Below are 16,203 nucleotides of genomic sequence, written 5' to 3' on the forward strand. Positions count from 1 at the left end.
TTTCTGTCGAGTCCCATGATATCTACTTAGAGATACAATCAACTGTCCTCAAATGGTTACAGGAGCTCTTTTGTATCACTCCAACAAGCTTTTCTAAGTTCCTTCCAGATTGTATCGCAATCAATATGCATATCATCTCCTTGACAGACGATTATAATAGGCTCACAACCTACTCGGCTGCAAATGTCGCTATAATCGTTCTCAGTCAGAATGATTCTAGTACGAAGATTCACTTGAACAGTCCTTCCTTTCCTTCTTCACTACTCCTACACCTCTCTCAATACTTCGTGGATTACTATACAGTGTATCATGGTCACCACTGGCTGGGCACATTGTGGAAGTTGGGGGCCAAAGGAGCCACCAAGCTGGGTATCTTTTTCATGGAGTTGACCGGCTGGTTGGTGATAGTTCTGAGAGCCTGGGGCCGGTTGGGGGATCTTTTGGGGGATCCACTGTTGCTCATAGGCTGTCTGGTAGGAGACCTCGTGGGGGACCTTGTGGGGGACCTGGAGTAATCCGTAGACATGTCTGAGTAGCGTTCTGGCGATCTGGTGGGGGATCTTGTGGGAGATCTGACGGGAGAACGCAATGGTGAAGCTAATGGGGTAGGTGGGAGCATCAAGGCTGGGACGATGGGGTCAAAGTTCATGGCCTGTTTGTCCAAAATAAGGAAACGCTCTTCTCTGAGGTAAATTGTCAAATCGTGAATGGCTTTCTGGGCGTTGGCCTTGTTGTAGGAACTGAGGAAAACCTGGTGGTACGGAAGCGGTTCCTGGGTTTCAGAGTCCACGGGGTTTCTGTTCCACGCAAGCTCCACATCCAAAAGAAGCCTGAACGGAATGACAACTTTTTCTCTGAAATCCTCGTTGCTTTCGCTGAACGTTCCGTCAAACTTGCCGGGACAGAAGGTGACTTGAAACTCCCATGTTTCAGGAAGCATGGAGGCCAATTTGAGTGCACAAGAGTGAGGTCTATTGTCGTTTCCTTTGATAGCCAAAAGGTGAGAGCTCTCGCCCTTGAACGTTTCTAGCGAGGTAGGGAAGTCAATGTAGGTGCTGAAGTCAGTTTCGAGGTCGTTAACGAATCTGAGATCCTGGCCTTGTTTCCTGATAAGCATCTGGTAGTGACTCTTGAGAAGCCTAAATCCAACGCTGTTGTAAATAGTAGCCATTCCTCTCAGCTGGGCCAATGTGTTCAGACAGCATTGTGCAACCAACTGGTCAATTTCGTACTTGACGAAAAGGATGTTCTTCAGGTTCTTCATGGGGCACTTGATGAGCACGTTGTTGTCTCTTCTGAAAGAATAGAGAATTCTATCGTCGGTGGTTTTCTCGGGGTTTTCTTCAGACTCGAAAACTTGATGAACACATTGTACTTTTTCATGATCAGCTGGATGATGGATCCACCGTTGCCGATGATGCTCTTGTGGAAAACTTCAGGAATATTGAACTGCATTTCCGCTGGGAGCTCCATCTCAATAAGGCTGACGCTCTTCAGAAGAATGTCAAATACTGACGACATCTGCTTGTTCTTGACTCCGGCGGATACAGAAATCGTGGAGGTGATCAAGAAGTTGTACTCGTTCAAGTGCCTGAAACGGATTTGTGGCATATGGTTGAGCTGGTTGAGGATTTTGATGATCTTGCCGTTTTTCTTGCCGCTGAGGAACTCTCTATGTTCGTTTTGAAGCTCCATGCTGACAGAGAAGCGGAACTGGCTTGATCCGTCGCCGGGATCCGTGAAAAGAGAGGTATTCTGAAGCGCTGCAATCAAATCCTTAAGAAGCAGTCTGACCTCGTCCTTGACTCCCACAATGTTCATTCCGTTGCAGTTGTATGTGAGAATGCACGTTTTGCGGACATTGATAAGGTTGATCAAGTAATACTCGAAGTCAGGGGATCTCGAGCCTTCCGGAAACCTGATGTCCAAGCTGTAGTAATTGCAGCTCAAGTTGGAGATGTCTTGCACGGTTTTGGAAACAGCCTCCGTGCTGTGGCCTTGAACGATTATTTTGTTGTTCTTTGCCTCACCTAAGCTGGGAATCTGGATAAATGTGCCGTGCAAAAACATAATGTTCAGAACATCTCTCTGTGCATAAAGCGTGATGATATCTAGCTTATCCTTAGCAATCTCAATCTCATGCAAGTACAAGTTTGCAGCCAGGTTGATTCTGCAATCCACCGTTGCCACCAAATCCAGGAGAATACGTTTCGCTAAAAGAAGCTCAGGCACCTTCTTTGCAGTAATCCATATGCTGCTTTCACTGGTCTCAACGAGCTCACAGTTGAAGCTGTGTGGCATAAGCGAAGGGAGGTAGATGTTGACGTTCAGCTGGCGGGCAATTTCGGCAAAATTGGCCAAATTCACTCCTCCAATTCCTGGAAGAAGCGATAATGGAATGTTGATCTGGTGCACTTTGCAGCCATGTAAAAGAGCATCCACAAGAATCCGACACTCGGTTTCAGCCACAGACAAGTTTTCCGTGGGACCAGCGATATATAGCCCAAACGGTCCTGGTGCCATTTGTGTGCTCTTAAAGTCAATGTTCTTGTCGGTGACCATGAGTTCAACCCGGCACCTTGAGGCTATCGCTTCCAGTCTCAGAACAAACTCAGGGCCAATATTGGCGAAATCAGCCTCGGAAAGCACGATTTTCTTAGCGTCGACGCGGTGGTACGCACGTAAAAGCTCAATTCTCGAAATGTTAATGAACGTCTCCAGGCCATTTATCAGGATTGTGATGAGCTGGTTGTTCAATTGAGGCTCCACCAATTTGACATGGTTCTCCTCGCCCATGCCGTTGTGATTCAATTTCCTCACGGTTTCCCTTAAGGGCTTCATGTTATCCAAAACTCTGAAATGACCAGCCAGGTGGATCAAAGTAGGCAGGTAAGTAGCCAGACTCTGCCAGAGTCCACAGTCGGACTCGAACAACCCAGCCAGTGGGTTGAGCAAGTAGGAGTACTCCAAGGAGAGAATAACGAGATTCGAATCCATGGTGTGTGAATATGATAGAGAAAAACGGTTGGCTATATAAGAGGATGCAAAGAGCTCCGAGCAAGAATGGCTGCAACGGTTAAAAGGTAAACACAGACGCAGTGTGCTGCAGGCCTGGGGTATTAGCTTGCCTCTTTGGGCAATAGCACAACACAGCACAGGACGCATCCTACCACATCTGGTAAAGACCTCTAACCATGTGCAGGCCATGCATCCGTTGTCCCTGGCTCCAGCAAACACACTTTTAGTTAGCAAATAAGTACAAGTGACAGCAGCGAGAGAAGACGCAAAAAAACATTGCCTCGTCATGCAGGGGTACCCCGAGCTTCGGTGGTGTTTTGTTTTTATTTGTGTCAGTTGGTATTTGATGGAGTTTGAATGAGGGGTGCAAGTAGGCTTTCGGGCAAGTAAACGGGGTAATTAAAGTCCATATGGACCAAAAGTGCTCTTTCGCTGAAGAAAATATTGAAGCGGGCGATAAGATCATGTGGGGGAAGCCGATCGCAGATCACTTCGATTCACCGATACGGTGAGAGCCTACAATGAGGAAGATGTAGATGCTCTCATTCACAAACAAATAGGTAGCATTGGGTAATGGGAAGGTTATTCTGGGTATAAGCTTCCGGTGGCGAGGACAAAGGGGGACCGCTCAAAGTTTGACTTTCGGATTCCCTAATCGTCCCTCCGGGCCATCACCGTATGTGAGGTGATGTAATGTTTGTCTATCTCGTGTCGGTCATCTTGGCGAAGATTAGATAAACAATGTCACTTCTCCAGTTGGGTCTTAAAAAGATGAGCATTACTGATTGGCTGCCCGTGTCCTGGATTCCAAATTTGCAAATTCAAGAAGTACCACCAGAATGGTGATCATGATTCACGGTCAAAAATGCAAATGGAGCCCTCTTCCTACCTCTGGAGACAAGTAATTGCTCAACTGAATCTCCAGTACCCCATCAAGTAATCTTCGTGGTGCCTCAGTCGCCAGACAATGGTATAGCGCGTTTGCTCACCAGCTCATTTAGGAACCAAGTACGGCTGGCCTTCAGAAATCCACCAAGCAGCTCAATCGAGTCAAAAGAACACCCTAAAAAACACAATTCCTTCTTTATCTCGGCGGCACACGCTTGGTGTCCCAAACATACACCATTTCGTCCCAGCCTGTGGTGGCACACCAGCCAGGCTCACCCCAGAGACTGTAATCACAGCCCACTATAAACTCCCTGTGCTGACGCATCACCCCCTTGCATCCAGAACCGCCGTTGTTCAAAAATCTCGCTCTATCGTCCAGCTGATCGGCCCACACTCTCGATGTCATGTCATACGACGTCAGCAAAAGCTCCTGTCCCAGATGAGGCGACCAAACCACCTTTCTGACGGCAAATTCGTGACCCAACAATTCGTTGAGCGGCGTTGGACCACGCAAATGGTATGCTGGCAGCGGCTGTCCAGGAACTGGGTTATCGAGTTTGGCAATCATTCGGAGGTCCCATATCCTGATGGCCTTATCGGTACCTGCTGACGCCACCACGTTAGGCTTGTATTTGTTCCAATCGCATGATAGAGCCTCGAGTCCTCCGTGAGCAATGTAATCAAGCTGAAGCGGCTGGGGAGCTCTGATGTCCCAGATTTGCACATGCGACAGGCCATTGCAACTGATGATTGTCAGCGGCGAATGCGGAGAGAAGTTGGCGTTGTAAACACACTGTGTTGTGTTGAAATTGGCCTTTTGGTTGTGGCTGGTTGGAGGTGCTTGTTGGTTCACCTTGGTGCTCTGATCCACCTTCGGATTTAACGTAAGCATCGACTGCTGCCGCAGGGGCTGCCATACCTTGATAGAGCCGTCCCACGACGACGTCACAAAGCTGGATTTGTCCACCAAGTTCCAATTCACCGAGAATACCTCCCTCTGGTGTTCCTTGTAGTTCATCACCGGAAACTGAGGCACCTTCAAATCAAAAATCTTCACCAGCCCATCCCCAGCGCCGTAGCGAGCTGATTCTCATGAACCTCACTCCAGGCCACGTCGAAAAGTCCATCTTGAGTTTCCCATCCGATCTCGTTGTGGATCTGACCTTGACCATCTATGGAAAGAATGAAAAGCTTGCCGTTTCCGACCAATCCATAATTAGCCGCGGTGGCTACTGCAAGCTTGTTGTCGAAAAAGGGCGAATACCGGACCCCGTAGCCGTTGTAGCCTGCTGTTCTGTACGAAAGCATGAATACGCTTATATCTTGACCTCCAACTTTTCGCACATGGAGTTGGAGACCTGGATGCACACTGGGTGGGAGGTACATTTTGCAAAGAGGGAAAAGAGACAGAGTAGGCCAATTAATTGCCTTTACAAAACTTGTTCCTTTCAATGACTGTATTGGTGAGTTTCAATAGCGGTGTCGAAGCATACTGGGTCGCCAATGGCTGTCCAAGCTAGGCATTCTAGCGCATGTTCTATAGGGCATAGTCTATAAGGGCATGTTCTAAGATGTTGCGGGCATCTCTTGCTGGTGGAGACGTTGTGGTGCGCCAATTGCGCCAGTGTTCGCCTTTGATAGTCGGGCCATCCGGTGACCTAAATATCAAAGGTACGGGTATCAAGGAACTTGATGAGGTTGTGGTGCTCAGGGCGAATGTCGTTGATGCTCAAGAGTCCAAACGAGATCATGTCTCCCACAATCAACGCAGCTTTCTGTTGTGAGTACTTGAGGTAGTCAAAGTCGTCGTCATTGGAGGCGATGACGCCATCGTCCTCGACAATCGCCGAGTCGTCAACAGACAAGGCGTCCATTCCGGTGGTGATCTTGAAAGTAGAGTTGACACCCTTCTCCTCGGAGTTGAAGCCCAACAAGCCGACATCCGACTTCTTTGGCGGCCCGTTCTGGAGAAGGCCCCAAATGGACCAGAAAAATTGAACGGTGGCACGCCAGAACACAACCTCGTTGTAGAGTTTCTTGACTTCGTACTCTTGCATCAACGTCACGTCGCTCTCGTTGACTGATGGCTTCGTTTTGGTCTTCAAATTGGAGGTGGGGATGCGGAAATCATACTCGGTGTACGACTTGAGCAAGTTGAGCTGCTCAGCCTGTTTAGGATACGCCTCCTCATGAATAAAGTGTGGCTGCTTGGCGTCAGTGTAATCAGACATCCATTCGGCAAAGTGGTCAGCAATGTCGTAGGCGGGGAAATTGGCGCCCGAATACTCGAAATCAATGACGGCCAAATCGTTGTCTCTCTTGGTATTGGTGTTCATAATGGCTCCGTCAGAAGGCTGTTGGATCACCTGCTCGGGGTCAAAGGTGTTTCTCAAAAGCAAGTTACCGTACTGAGTGTCATTGTGACAGAACTTGTAGTTCTCAGAAAATTTCTCCGAGTCATACTTGGCAAAGAGCCAGTCTCTGTACTTGAACACCAACTCCTTGAACTTGGGCCATGGCAAAAGCACGATATCGTTGATCTCCTCGGGGTGTACATCGGCAAAAACGTCTTTTCAAACACATCGAGCCATTTCTGGATCTGGTGCCATGCATTCGGGACGTTCAACGCCTTGTCTCTATCGTCCAAATCGATCTTGTAATGCAAATCTTTCATTCTACGCCCGATCATCAGGGATATCACGGGGCTTCTAACGTCCTCCTTGGTCATGGTGACAAAGCCCTCCAAAAACTGCTCGAAACGGCCATTAGTGAAGATACCCAAGAGCTTGGGGCCAATCTTTTTAGGGGAGAGCTTGACCAAAATGCTGAGCTCGTAGTCTCTGTCGATAATGGAGTCCACGTTCTTACCATAGACACGTAACAACAAAGAAGGAGCGGTGAAGGCCGGGTCCTTGAGCTCCACTTTGTAAATGCTGTTTGTTAATGCACCGGAGATACGAGTCACCACGACATTGTTCACCGTCAACCACTTCTTATGCCATTTGCTGATTCTAAGGGCTCTAATGAGCGCAATGAGCTCCTGCTTGAAGAAATCGTAAGGCAACGTGTTATCTAGTGTGACCAGCACCGAGGGAATGGTCATTTCCCCGCCATTGTCGAAATGCTGTTGAGTTAAGGTAAGGCTGTTCAAGGAGGAGGATGAAATCGATTTCCGTGACCCCAAACTGGGTCTTCTTGTGGCAGAGGTTGAGCGAGAATTGGCGGTCGAGTTTCTAGTTCTGGATCGAGATCGAGAACGAGACCGTGTGGTTTCGTACGGCGTGATGTCCATGGTTGAAAATTTCGAGATTGATTAGGGTAGTTATTGATACTCGGGATTGATCTTGTGAGTGGTTGTGGTGTACGGGTGTGGACAAGGTTGACTTTTCGAATTTGGCCGATAACGGAGCAGTTGGGTGGAGGAGGTGTATTTTTGTGGATTTCAATGGCTATTAGACGATTTATGAAAATTGGGTAATTTCGTTCGTTACTGTGTAATAGCCGGAGGGACCACTTCGCAGCCTTACTGATAAGGAAATGGTTGCAAACCACCATACAGTGGGGATCATATTCATCAAGTGGGGTTTATATTCATCAAGTGAAATCATCCCAGAATCGATGATTACAGATGTAAATCAAAAGTTTTGTATATGCTCGTTATGACCACATTCCGTTTACAGTTTGTACTTCCTCCAAGTCTAGAAACCCAGCTTGAAGTATACCTTCAAAACATATATTGCAACCCAAACTGAACCCACCCTGTCTCTTTGATTGTGCTGCACGAATCACATTTCAATTAAGTCTCAAACTCAAACAGTAACAATAAACACCGTGATGTCAACGCCTGGACATGAATAATAGAGGCCCCCTATGCTACAATGACCCCTAACTGAGCCAAATTCTCCTACATGTACAGCCTCTAAATCCATGGATTTGCTTCCGCTTTTTGGGCCCTAAAACCTTCCGATTTCCGGAACTTCCATCTTTTTCATCCCTTCCAGCATCTTGCTCAATGCCACCAATTTTCTTCCCCGGATGCTGGTTCCCCAGGTTCATAATGGCCAAGAAAACGTCCATTTTAAGAAAATGCCCATTACAAGAAAACGCCCATTTCCATATCTTTCCATAATGGAGCTCGTTTGGGTAAGGCCCAGGAAACCACATTGTCAGAGCATGCGATGAAACGGAAATGAAGATTGCTGATAAGACGAAAGTCGGAAAAAGAGAAATCGGATTTTGTATCACGATCCCAGTCAGGGATCCCGCAGGGTGTGCTATTGTTGTAATCCATTGTTGCTTATCTTCCCGCATTGTCCCACCTACCAAGTAGTTTCAGCAATATGATGAACGGCATTCGAGACAGATTCTGCAATTATGAATATTCAGAAAGAATCACATAGATTGTCCAAAATTGTCGTTCTTCATTTTCCAACACAACCACCTGGCAGCGCTGGCTGGTCCAACTCGGCCCTTCATACGAGCGGCTAAATTGCTCAGACTACATCGATAAACGTGGAATCATCGACAGCAGCAAGCGGTGCGGCAGAAGGCCGACCTTCAGGGCTTTTTTCGACAAACTAAAAAAAAGCAGCTTCTTTCTCATGGATTTTCTTGACCGTGGTGAGCCCTGAAGCTCGCGAGCCCTGGTTTGCAGCCATTCACAGCAAAAGCAGCCTCCATCAAAAACAAGCTTTTTTGGAGCTTTTGCGTTTGTGTGATTGGGCCACATTAGGTCGATGTGTGTCTCAAAAAGGAAGCCCCGATGCAGCAGCAAGACAGCGTGGATCTGGCGCCACGGCGAAGCAAGGTGAACCAGGCAGAGGAGATGAGAGGAAGGAAAGACAAAAAAACTCAAGGAGTGATTGAAAGAAAACTTTAAAAATTCAAAGTCAACAAAACGTCACCTGGGTCGTTTTCTGGTTAGGCGGCCCCGGAATGTGCTATTTTCGGAAAAGTAGGCACTTCGGCGAAGCAGCCAATCAGTCAAGCAACGGCCAACCGCCAACCGCCTAATATTCCAATAACGCCACGAGTGATTTTTGAATTTGCGGCTTGCCTGGTTGCGGGTCCGGTTCGGCCAAGGACTAAGTCTCAAGATTACGAATGCAGAGGGAATTTTTGACGAGATGAGCAACAAATGAAAGATTACCGCTGAAGCAACGGGGGCACCAAAAAACGGTCCAATCGGGCCGCTAGCGCAGCAACGACGTAAAAAAAAATGAAGTGTCCAAAAGATGAAGAAAATAAACGAAGTGTCCAAAATAAACGAAGTGTCAAAAGTACCTCGATATTGCCTTGCCGTATCCTGCCGCATTAACTTTTCACTGCCCATCGGATAACCCACATGACAGGTGACGTCGCTTCGCTCAAGACGGCCCATAATAATACAGGCTGTGTAGAAACAAAATAATCAGGGTGCCGATTTCTCTAAAAAACACCAAAAATGAACCGCCTTCAAATCGCCTATTCATCACATTCCAGGGTAAGACAAGGCAACGCAGGGAAGCCTGTAGCACCCCTTATCCAATAGGCACTGGTTGCTGCAAATCCGGACAATCACGCACCAGCCACACCGGGCTGCAGTAGCCCACGCCGACAAAAAGGAGTAGCAGCATTTGAAAGATTGATACTTTACGTTTATTATTTTTGCAGTATTTATGTTCTTCATGTTTTTTTTTTCTTTGGTTTTCTAATTTTACCAGGGCACCCTGACCTGTTGCTTGTGAGCCGCAGACGCACTTTTTTTGGCACCTCTTGCTTCTTGGCTATCTTTTCTTAACCGCAACTTGTACCGCCTTATATACCCTGCTTCCAGCTTCCCTCGCTTATGCTGGCCCGCTAGTGCTTGTTTTTTTCTTCTTTTTAAAAAGGCCCCTTCTCCAGGCCCCTGAGGCCACGTCCCACTCAAAACGAACACACAACGCAGAATCCCATCCCGGCGTTTTCTCAAAACGTCAACAACACCCTTTCCAGTCGTCAACACCCGCTTTTCGCCTTCTAGGAGCCCTGGTGTCTCTGGAAGTTTAGAACCTGCTACTACTCCTCGTGATCTTTACCGCCCGTCTGCTCTAGACGTGTTGTTTCCTTGCTTTGCCGTGTCTCACTTTGGTAAACACGCCATCACGATAAGCACCGCAGACAAGTGAAGCAGCTCCCTTAAAACAACCAAAGCCCTTCCAAATTTGCTACCGTCCATTCCAGCGAGCCGTTCCACAGCTTCCATTCCAACGAGCCGTTCCACAGCTTCCATTCCAGCTGGCCATCTTGTTCCACCATCCACTCCAATCGCCATATTGACTGCATTGCCTAAACTACCCAGATGCCCATAATACGCTCCTCCTCCGTCTCCCGACGGAAGTCCCTCCGCTCTGCCCGCCTGCTGTCGTCCTTGGCCTCCCAGTCAACCTACACAAAGTCCCAGACGGGCAACCTGGCCATGCTGTTCCTGACATCCTCCAAGCACGAGCCGCCCCGCTCCGTGGACGACGAAAAGTCCATCAAGGTGCTCCTCAAGCAGTACAAGAAGTTGGAGATTGCCTTGTCCAAGTTCAGCTCCAAGCACAACAACGTCACCAAGGCCAACCTCCTCCGAACCATCTTGCTACCGTTTCTACGTCTGCAGCCCCCGCTCGAGGCCACGTTCCCTGAGCTGCTGAAGATCTACGCCAGCTTCTGCTCCGTGTCCACCGCCATTCTTGGCAAATGGTGGCGCCTGCTTCTTCTGGCGCTAGCGTCTCAGAACCTGGCCACCCACGTTTCCGCTCTGGACAGAAACGCCTACTTTGAGTGCATCTCCCGCATCATGGCTCTACGCGAGTGGACGGCCGCTGATCTGGAGGCCCAGGCGGTCTTCACCTCCTGTCTCACGGAAACGCTAGATTTCTGTGTGCGCAGGGTTCAGACCCTGAAGCTCGTGCCAATCTCCATGTGTGCATTCGTGGGCAAAGTCTTTGCATTCGCTTTCTTCAACTTGCCCCACGTCTGCAACGCCTTGTTGTTTTTGCTCAATGTAAAGCAGAGCCTGGTGCAGAGCCTAGTTGCCAATTGCGAGGCCCCTCTGCCCAAGGAAATTACAGACGCCAAGGCGGCTTTCCCCAAGCACTTGGCCCACCTCATAGCATACAAGGGCGTGGACAACCTTAACAAGGCCAAACAGGGCATCATCAACTCAATTCCCCCACCCAAGCACCCCGTCAAGGGCATTCGGGACCCCAGCGGTCCCTGGGTCCGCAGATGGTCCAGCTCCGACAGTGACATCTTCAATTCTTTCTTCCGTCATTACATTAACCTCACTGATTTGTTTTTGGCCAAGGCTGACTGCAATAGGGAGGTGCTGCCGATGGTGTTCCCTGGTTTCTACATTATTGGAACTCACATCTCACAGGTTTTTGAGTTTTCCATAAACAGAATTGTCCACAACATGAAGAGGCCCGAGGTGCCCACGGGACCAGTAGCTCCTGTTTCTTCAGGTAATGGCTCTCGACCAAAGTCGCCTCCACGGAATAACGCTGTTGCAGCAAATCCTCCTCCTGCGGCTCCCCAGCCCCAACTGTCGAGCTACCCGTTCAAACTGAACGACACCAACTACACTTGCATTCTAAAGATTCTCAAGACAACACGAGACATCAGTTTTTCTTCCATTCCATTTGCGAACAACCTCTCCCGGTTTATAGATTTGTTGTTTGTGAACATTGCACGTTCGACTAGCATCTACGACTGCAACAGAAACGGTCTAGTGCTCAGTCTTGTGCATGTGCATTCAAATCATGTATTTGACACAAGCAACATTGACTGGGAGTTTTGGTTGGGCTGCGTATATCTCATGCTCACAGAGACACATCACCTCCAGATCATTCAAAGAAACTTGGCATTCTTGTTCAACGTGTGGGACAGGATCCCTGATCAGTTGTGCAAGACGGAGATTCCACAGTCGGTCTCCTACTTGAAGGGTTGGCTCGTAACCCCTGGTGAAAGCATTAAGGTTAATTTCTCCAATTGGTTGACCTCCACCGATGTATGGGTCAAGTTCTTCTTGCATTGGAACCCTATTGTGCGCTCCTACTTTCTTCGTCTTTTGGTCTGGAGAGTCATCGGCATCAACAACTATGAGTCCTCTTCTGCTATTCAAACTACAAGAAGAAGTAAAATGAAGCTTGACTCCATGTATAGCACATTGCGCGAGCACAAGGGCTCTTTGACGAAGGACTTGAACTATTCACCTGACAGTCCAATGGTGAACAGAAAGTTTGGCATCTTACCGTTGAATCCAAACCAAACTTACTTGGGTGCTGACGATTTGTCAACAGGCTACTTGACAGGAAACGCAAACAGAACGAGTGACTTGAGAAAGACTCATCCTTTTGAAGTCTTTGATGAGGCAATCTACTCCTGTACTTCTTTGCCCAGCTCTCCTGCCCAGCAGAATGTAAAGGGAAGTCCCCTGCAGAATTCGCTTGGGAAACCAGTCAAGAATGTATCCTTGATCAACTCCTTGAGTAAGTTCTTCAAAAGCTTGTCCACGGAGGAAAAGAATGGATCCAGTCTCAGAATGCAACCTCCCAAGCCATTGGGCAGAAAGGAATCATTTGCCTCTCTCAAACGCAATTCAAGATCGCTTACTTCCTTGTCAAATCCGCCTATGATTCTGTCAAGGAATTCTAGTCCAAGCTTGGCTTCTCATCAGTCGTCGCTCAATGATTTGTCGACCGACTCATCAGCAACTTCAGATTCAGAGTCGTCCATGTCTGACTTCATTGGCTCCTCAAGCTCGTCATTCTCCTCTCGCTCATCTAAGCACACACAGCCGCCGGAGCTCTTCAAAGTACCTCCTGAAATCGTTCGTCCAGTTTTCAAGTTCGACATCATCGTTGATAACGACATTTTGGCTCACAAGTTCACTCAGATGCAGAGGGCCAACAACTCCGACGTTTACAGCAAATTCTACATGCAAGGACAAGCTGTTCCAAGTTCGGAACCCAAGGCAGTGAAGGTGCCCTCTATTTCCATATTCCTCAACTCGGATATCTACAACCCATTTTACATCAGCACAGATAATTACCTCATTGACGAGGACATCTTTGATGACGAGGAGGAATGTGAGAAGAACCGGTTCTTCAAAAAAATGTCGACCTGGTGCTCAAATGAGGCGTCTTTGCAGTGCTTGGGCAAGTCAATTAACGAGTGGAACATGATTGTTGAGGAGTTTGAGCGTTTCTTGTTTCACACGATAGAGGCTGACCAGGCCAACTACGTGCCCACAGTGACCAGATCGTCTGACGAAGATCTTCAAGGCTCGCCAAAGAGGAAAGAGATTAATGAGAGCGAGTACTTCCAACGCATCGTACCCTTTCTTCCAATTGATAGCTTTACAGAACTCAAGTTGCTTAATGCGTCTTGAGGAACTCTTGCATAGATATAATCAATTTCATTATCGTTACACATCTTTATGCTCATAGGGGTGTAGACTCAATGTCTCTGGTGTTGGTAGTCATCAGTCTTGCTTCTGTGATGCTGGTGGCTTCTGTGGGGACTCCTCTGTCTCGTCGCTAAACTTGTTGTAGTAGTAAAGTGTGGAGATCATGCAGATAAAGGAGCTAATTCCCCAGAAGATAAGCACGCCAACGAAAAGACTGGTGAAGTAGTAGTTCACGAGGTAATACCGGATGCCATTCCACTCAATGACAAAGTCTAGGGTTGTCTTTGAGTTATCAATGAGGATAGGGTCGGTGTTCCTAAACAATATATGACTTTTCTGTTCGTGCAACAATTGGGCAAGTTCCCTGCCAGTGCTGTAGAGCAAGGGCCAGTCCACTTCCACGGTCTTGAAGATGTCCACAAAGATTGGGGGCACCCAGTACCGAAGATGGTACGGAATCCAGCTGTTTCTGTCAACGTAAATGTATCGCAGATCGCAATTGATGATGAAGCTATTCTCGCGAGTCACTTGAGGGGTAAGGCTGAAGAGATACTCGATCAAATGGTACGACTTCTCCACAAAACAGACTGCCCGAAGATTGATCCTCACCGAGAACGGCAAGTCGGCATTGCGTCGAAGAAACGACAAGGCCTTCAGCGGGTCAATGTCTGAGGATGCTAAGCCACTTGAACTCTTCAAGAACAACGTGGGGACAGCAAATCGCTCCACTGGCACGAGCATCTTATAAAAATTCAAGTATGTCACCAATGAGATCGGGAGAAGCACGGCAATGATCGCCGTGAAAAGCGAAGCGCCATAAAGCGACTGGCGGGTGACAAACAAGGATGCACGCGTGTAGCGAGTGGCAATGGAGCCAATCAAGGCCAAAATCTTATCTCTAAGAGCCATGGTGGGAAAAATAGAGCCGCGAGGCACATGAGGATTGTATGATGGTTGTGGTGCACGGGTGTATCCGGGGGTAGGAGGGTCCCACTTTGAAGGAACAGCGCCCGGAAGGACGGAGCCAGGTAGCGATGATAATGTAACAAATGGAACAAAAAACAATAAACCAAAGTAAATGAGGGTCAAAAAATTAACAGCCAAGCTAAACCAAATGGGGCGGGAGGGTGAGGCCCATCCGCCTGAACGAAGAAAACCATAATCTGGGCCCGTAGTAGTAATGCAATAAAGTCTAACCATGCAGAGAGGAGGCCACCTAGTGTGTCGTGTGACCACGGTGATACTTAAGACCGTTCAAGTTCTTGTACCGTTTACCACAAACCTCACAGCGGTAAGGCTTGTCTTTCTCCATGCCTGCACCGTCAAGGTAAGGGGTGTTGGACTCTGGGTCGATGATGGAAAACGTACCGTCGTCGTTCTCCTTGAGCGTCTGGTTCTGGTGGCCATGGAGCCGGTGGTACTTGAGACCGTTCTGGTTCTTGTAGGTTTTTTCGCAACCAATCACCGGACACTTGAACGGCTTGTACTCCTCGTTTTCCATCACATACAAGTGACGGGCAGGATCGTCAATATACATGCTATCGTTTTCGGCGTCTGCAGCGCCTGCTGGGTTGACCCGGTGAGGCGGAAGGTGCCTCTGCTGGGCGTTTCCATGCTGTGGCTGGGCAGTGCCGTTTCCAGAGGGCAGCATGCTGTCGGCAACAGCCCCCTGAGAAATAGTCTGGTTCTGTAAGTTGAAATGAGAGGCCGGAAGATGCAAAGAGCCCTGCGACTGCTGCTGCTGCGCCGCCTGCTGGTGGTGGTGGTTGTTCAAGAACACATCGGTGGTCAGCACCGTTTCCATGACGTTATGGATGTTGTTGATGTTGTTGCGGTTACGGTGGGCCGCAAGGAGATGCGAGTTGGCTTCTTGCGGAGGAGACGCCAGAATGTGGGCCTCCTCGTAGTGTCTGAGTAAGTCGTGTAGCGTGGGCAAAAGCTGGCCGCAGCACGAGTAGTCTTTACAGTAGTCCGCCTCCAACGTAGGGAGGTACAGCGTTGTGTTGGGCGGTGAGAGCGTGCCTGGATGGAGCAGGGCGTTGTTCTGGGCGGCAGCGGGTGCCACGGAAGACATCCGGAACAGGCCCCTTCTAGGGTTAATAAGGTTCCCAGGGAGCTGGGAGTTGCCAGCAGAAGGGTGGTTTTGGTACATCATCACCTCGTCCTTGAGCCACAGGCCGATAGTCACGCTACCCCAGGAAACACCGCCCATTCCTTGAGAATGGGCAATCAGCTCTCTTCGAAAACGGGAGTTGTTGAAGATGCTGGGCTGTCGTTGGTGGGTAATGTCGATTGGTTGAGGCACATTTAGAAAATCCTGCCCGCTGTCCAGCAGGGAGGAGGCGGCGTTGTCGAAGATCGAAGTGTTAAACATGCAAAGGGGGTGGGTTTGGATATGGGTGAGCTGGTCTGGATCTAGCGTTGTAGGGAGCCGATATATTTGAAAGGGTTCAGGAAAGGCCGGTTAAGGGGGAAGGATGTAGCCGGAGGTACGGATGCAATGGTTCTGGCGTGTTCAGCTGGGCCTTTTGGCTGAGAGAATATGGCCTTGTTCCTGGTGCTGATTAGTGATAACGGGTTGATTGAGGATATGGGTTTTCGGCTGACGTGCATGTAGCACCAGTTATTTCTTTTTTGTGCTTCGCACGACCTCCAGGACAGCCCCGAGCGGCCGCCCTTCTACCCCGTAAATTAGCTCCATGCTTTCTAGAGCGTCTACTCACTTTTACTGCCAAATCTCCGGAATAATATCGGCCCCAGGGGGCTGGTAATGTGGAATTTGGGAGTGTCGTACTGAAACGGCCTGCATATAGACCCCACCTCGCCAGCCTCAGCTCCCTCTCCTAACGTGCGAAATGTCACATCCTGTCTGTGCCAACGCT

General features: G+C 48.7%; 6 protein-coding genes across 6 annotated transcripts; 1 reads left to right on the plus strand and 5 right to left on the minus strand. All coding sequences in view use genetic code 12, as the record gives it.

Moving 5' to 3' along the window:
• Positions 1–313: 313 nt before the first annotated feature.
• On the minus strand, positions 314–2,997 carry CXQ87_001470 (uncharacterized protein; the record flags this gene model as incomplete). Its single annotated transcript, XM_025480006.1, has 3 exons — positions 314–482; positions 507–1,348; positions 1,369–2,997. The coding sequence occupies 3 exons, from the start codon at positions 2,995–2,997 to the stop codon at positions 314–316; spliced, it is 2,640 nt and encodes an 879-aa protein (XP_025339479.1).
• Positions 2,998–4,102: 1,105 nt separating this feature from the next.
• On the minus strand, positions 4,103–5,214 carry PEX7 (Pex7p; the record flags this gene model as incomplete). Its single annotated transcript, XM_025480007.1, has 2 exons — positions 4,103–4,989; positions 5,010–5,214. 2 exons carry the CDS (start codon positions 5,212–5,214, stop codon positions 4,103–4,105), a joined length of 1,092 nt encoding a protein of 363 aa, XP_025339480.1.
• Positions 5,215–5,564: 350 nt separating this feature from the next.
• CXQ87_001472 (bifunctional choline kinase/ethanolamine kinase) lies at positions 5,565–7,198 on the minus strand (the record flags this gene model as incomplete). The annotated part of the gene is made up of 2 exons (XM_025480008.1): positions 5,565–6,449; positions 6,527–7,198. 2 exons carry the CDS (start codon positions 7,196–7,198, stop codon positions 5,565–5,567), a joined length of 1,557 nt encoding a protein of 518 aa, XP_025339481.1.
• A 3,027-nt stretch (positions 7,199–10,225) lies between these two features.
• CXQ87_001473 (uncharacterized protein) lies at positions 10,226–13,303 on the plus strand (the record flags this gene model as incomplete). The annotated part of the gene is made up of 1 exon (XM_025480009.1): positions 10,226–13,303. One exon carries the CDS (start codon positions 10,226–10,228, stop codon positions 13,301–13,303), a length of 3,078 nt encoding a protein of 1,025 aa, XP_025339482.1.
• Positions 13,304–13,396: 93 nt separating this feature from the next.
• On the minus strand, positions 13,397–14,230 carry CXQ87_001474 (uncharacterized protein; the record flags this gene model as incomplete). Its single annotated transcript, XM_025480010.1, has 1 exon — positions 13,397–14,230. The coding sequence occupies one exon, from the start codon at positions 14,228–14,230 to the stop codon at positions 13,397–13,399; it is 834 nt and encodes a 277-aa protein (XP_025339483.1).
• A 307-nt stretch (positions 14,231–14,537) lies between these two features.
• On the minus strand, positions 14,538–15,695 carry SFP1 (zinc-coordinating transcription factor; the record flags this gene model as incomplete). Its single annotated transcript, XM_025480011.1, has 1 exon — positions 14,538–15,695. One exon carries the CDS (start codon positions 15,693–15,695, stop codon positions 14,538–14,540), a length of 1,158 nt encoding a protein of 385 aa, XP_025339484.1.
• Positions 15,696–16,203: the final 508 nt, after the last annotated feature.

The sequence above is a fragment of the Candidozyma duobushaemuli genome, assembly GCF_002926085.2.
Source record: "Candidozyma duobushaemuli strain B09383 chromosome Unknown A_B09383, whole genome shotgun sequence".
NCBI lineage: Eukaryota > Fungi > Ascomycota > Pichiomycetes > Serinales > Metschnikowiaceae > Candidozyma > Candidozyma duobushaemuli.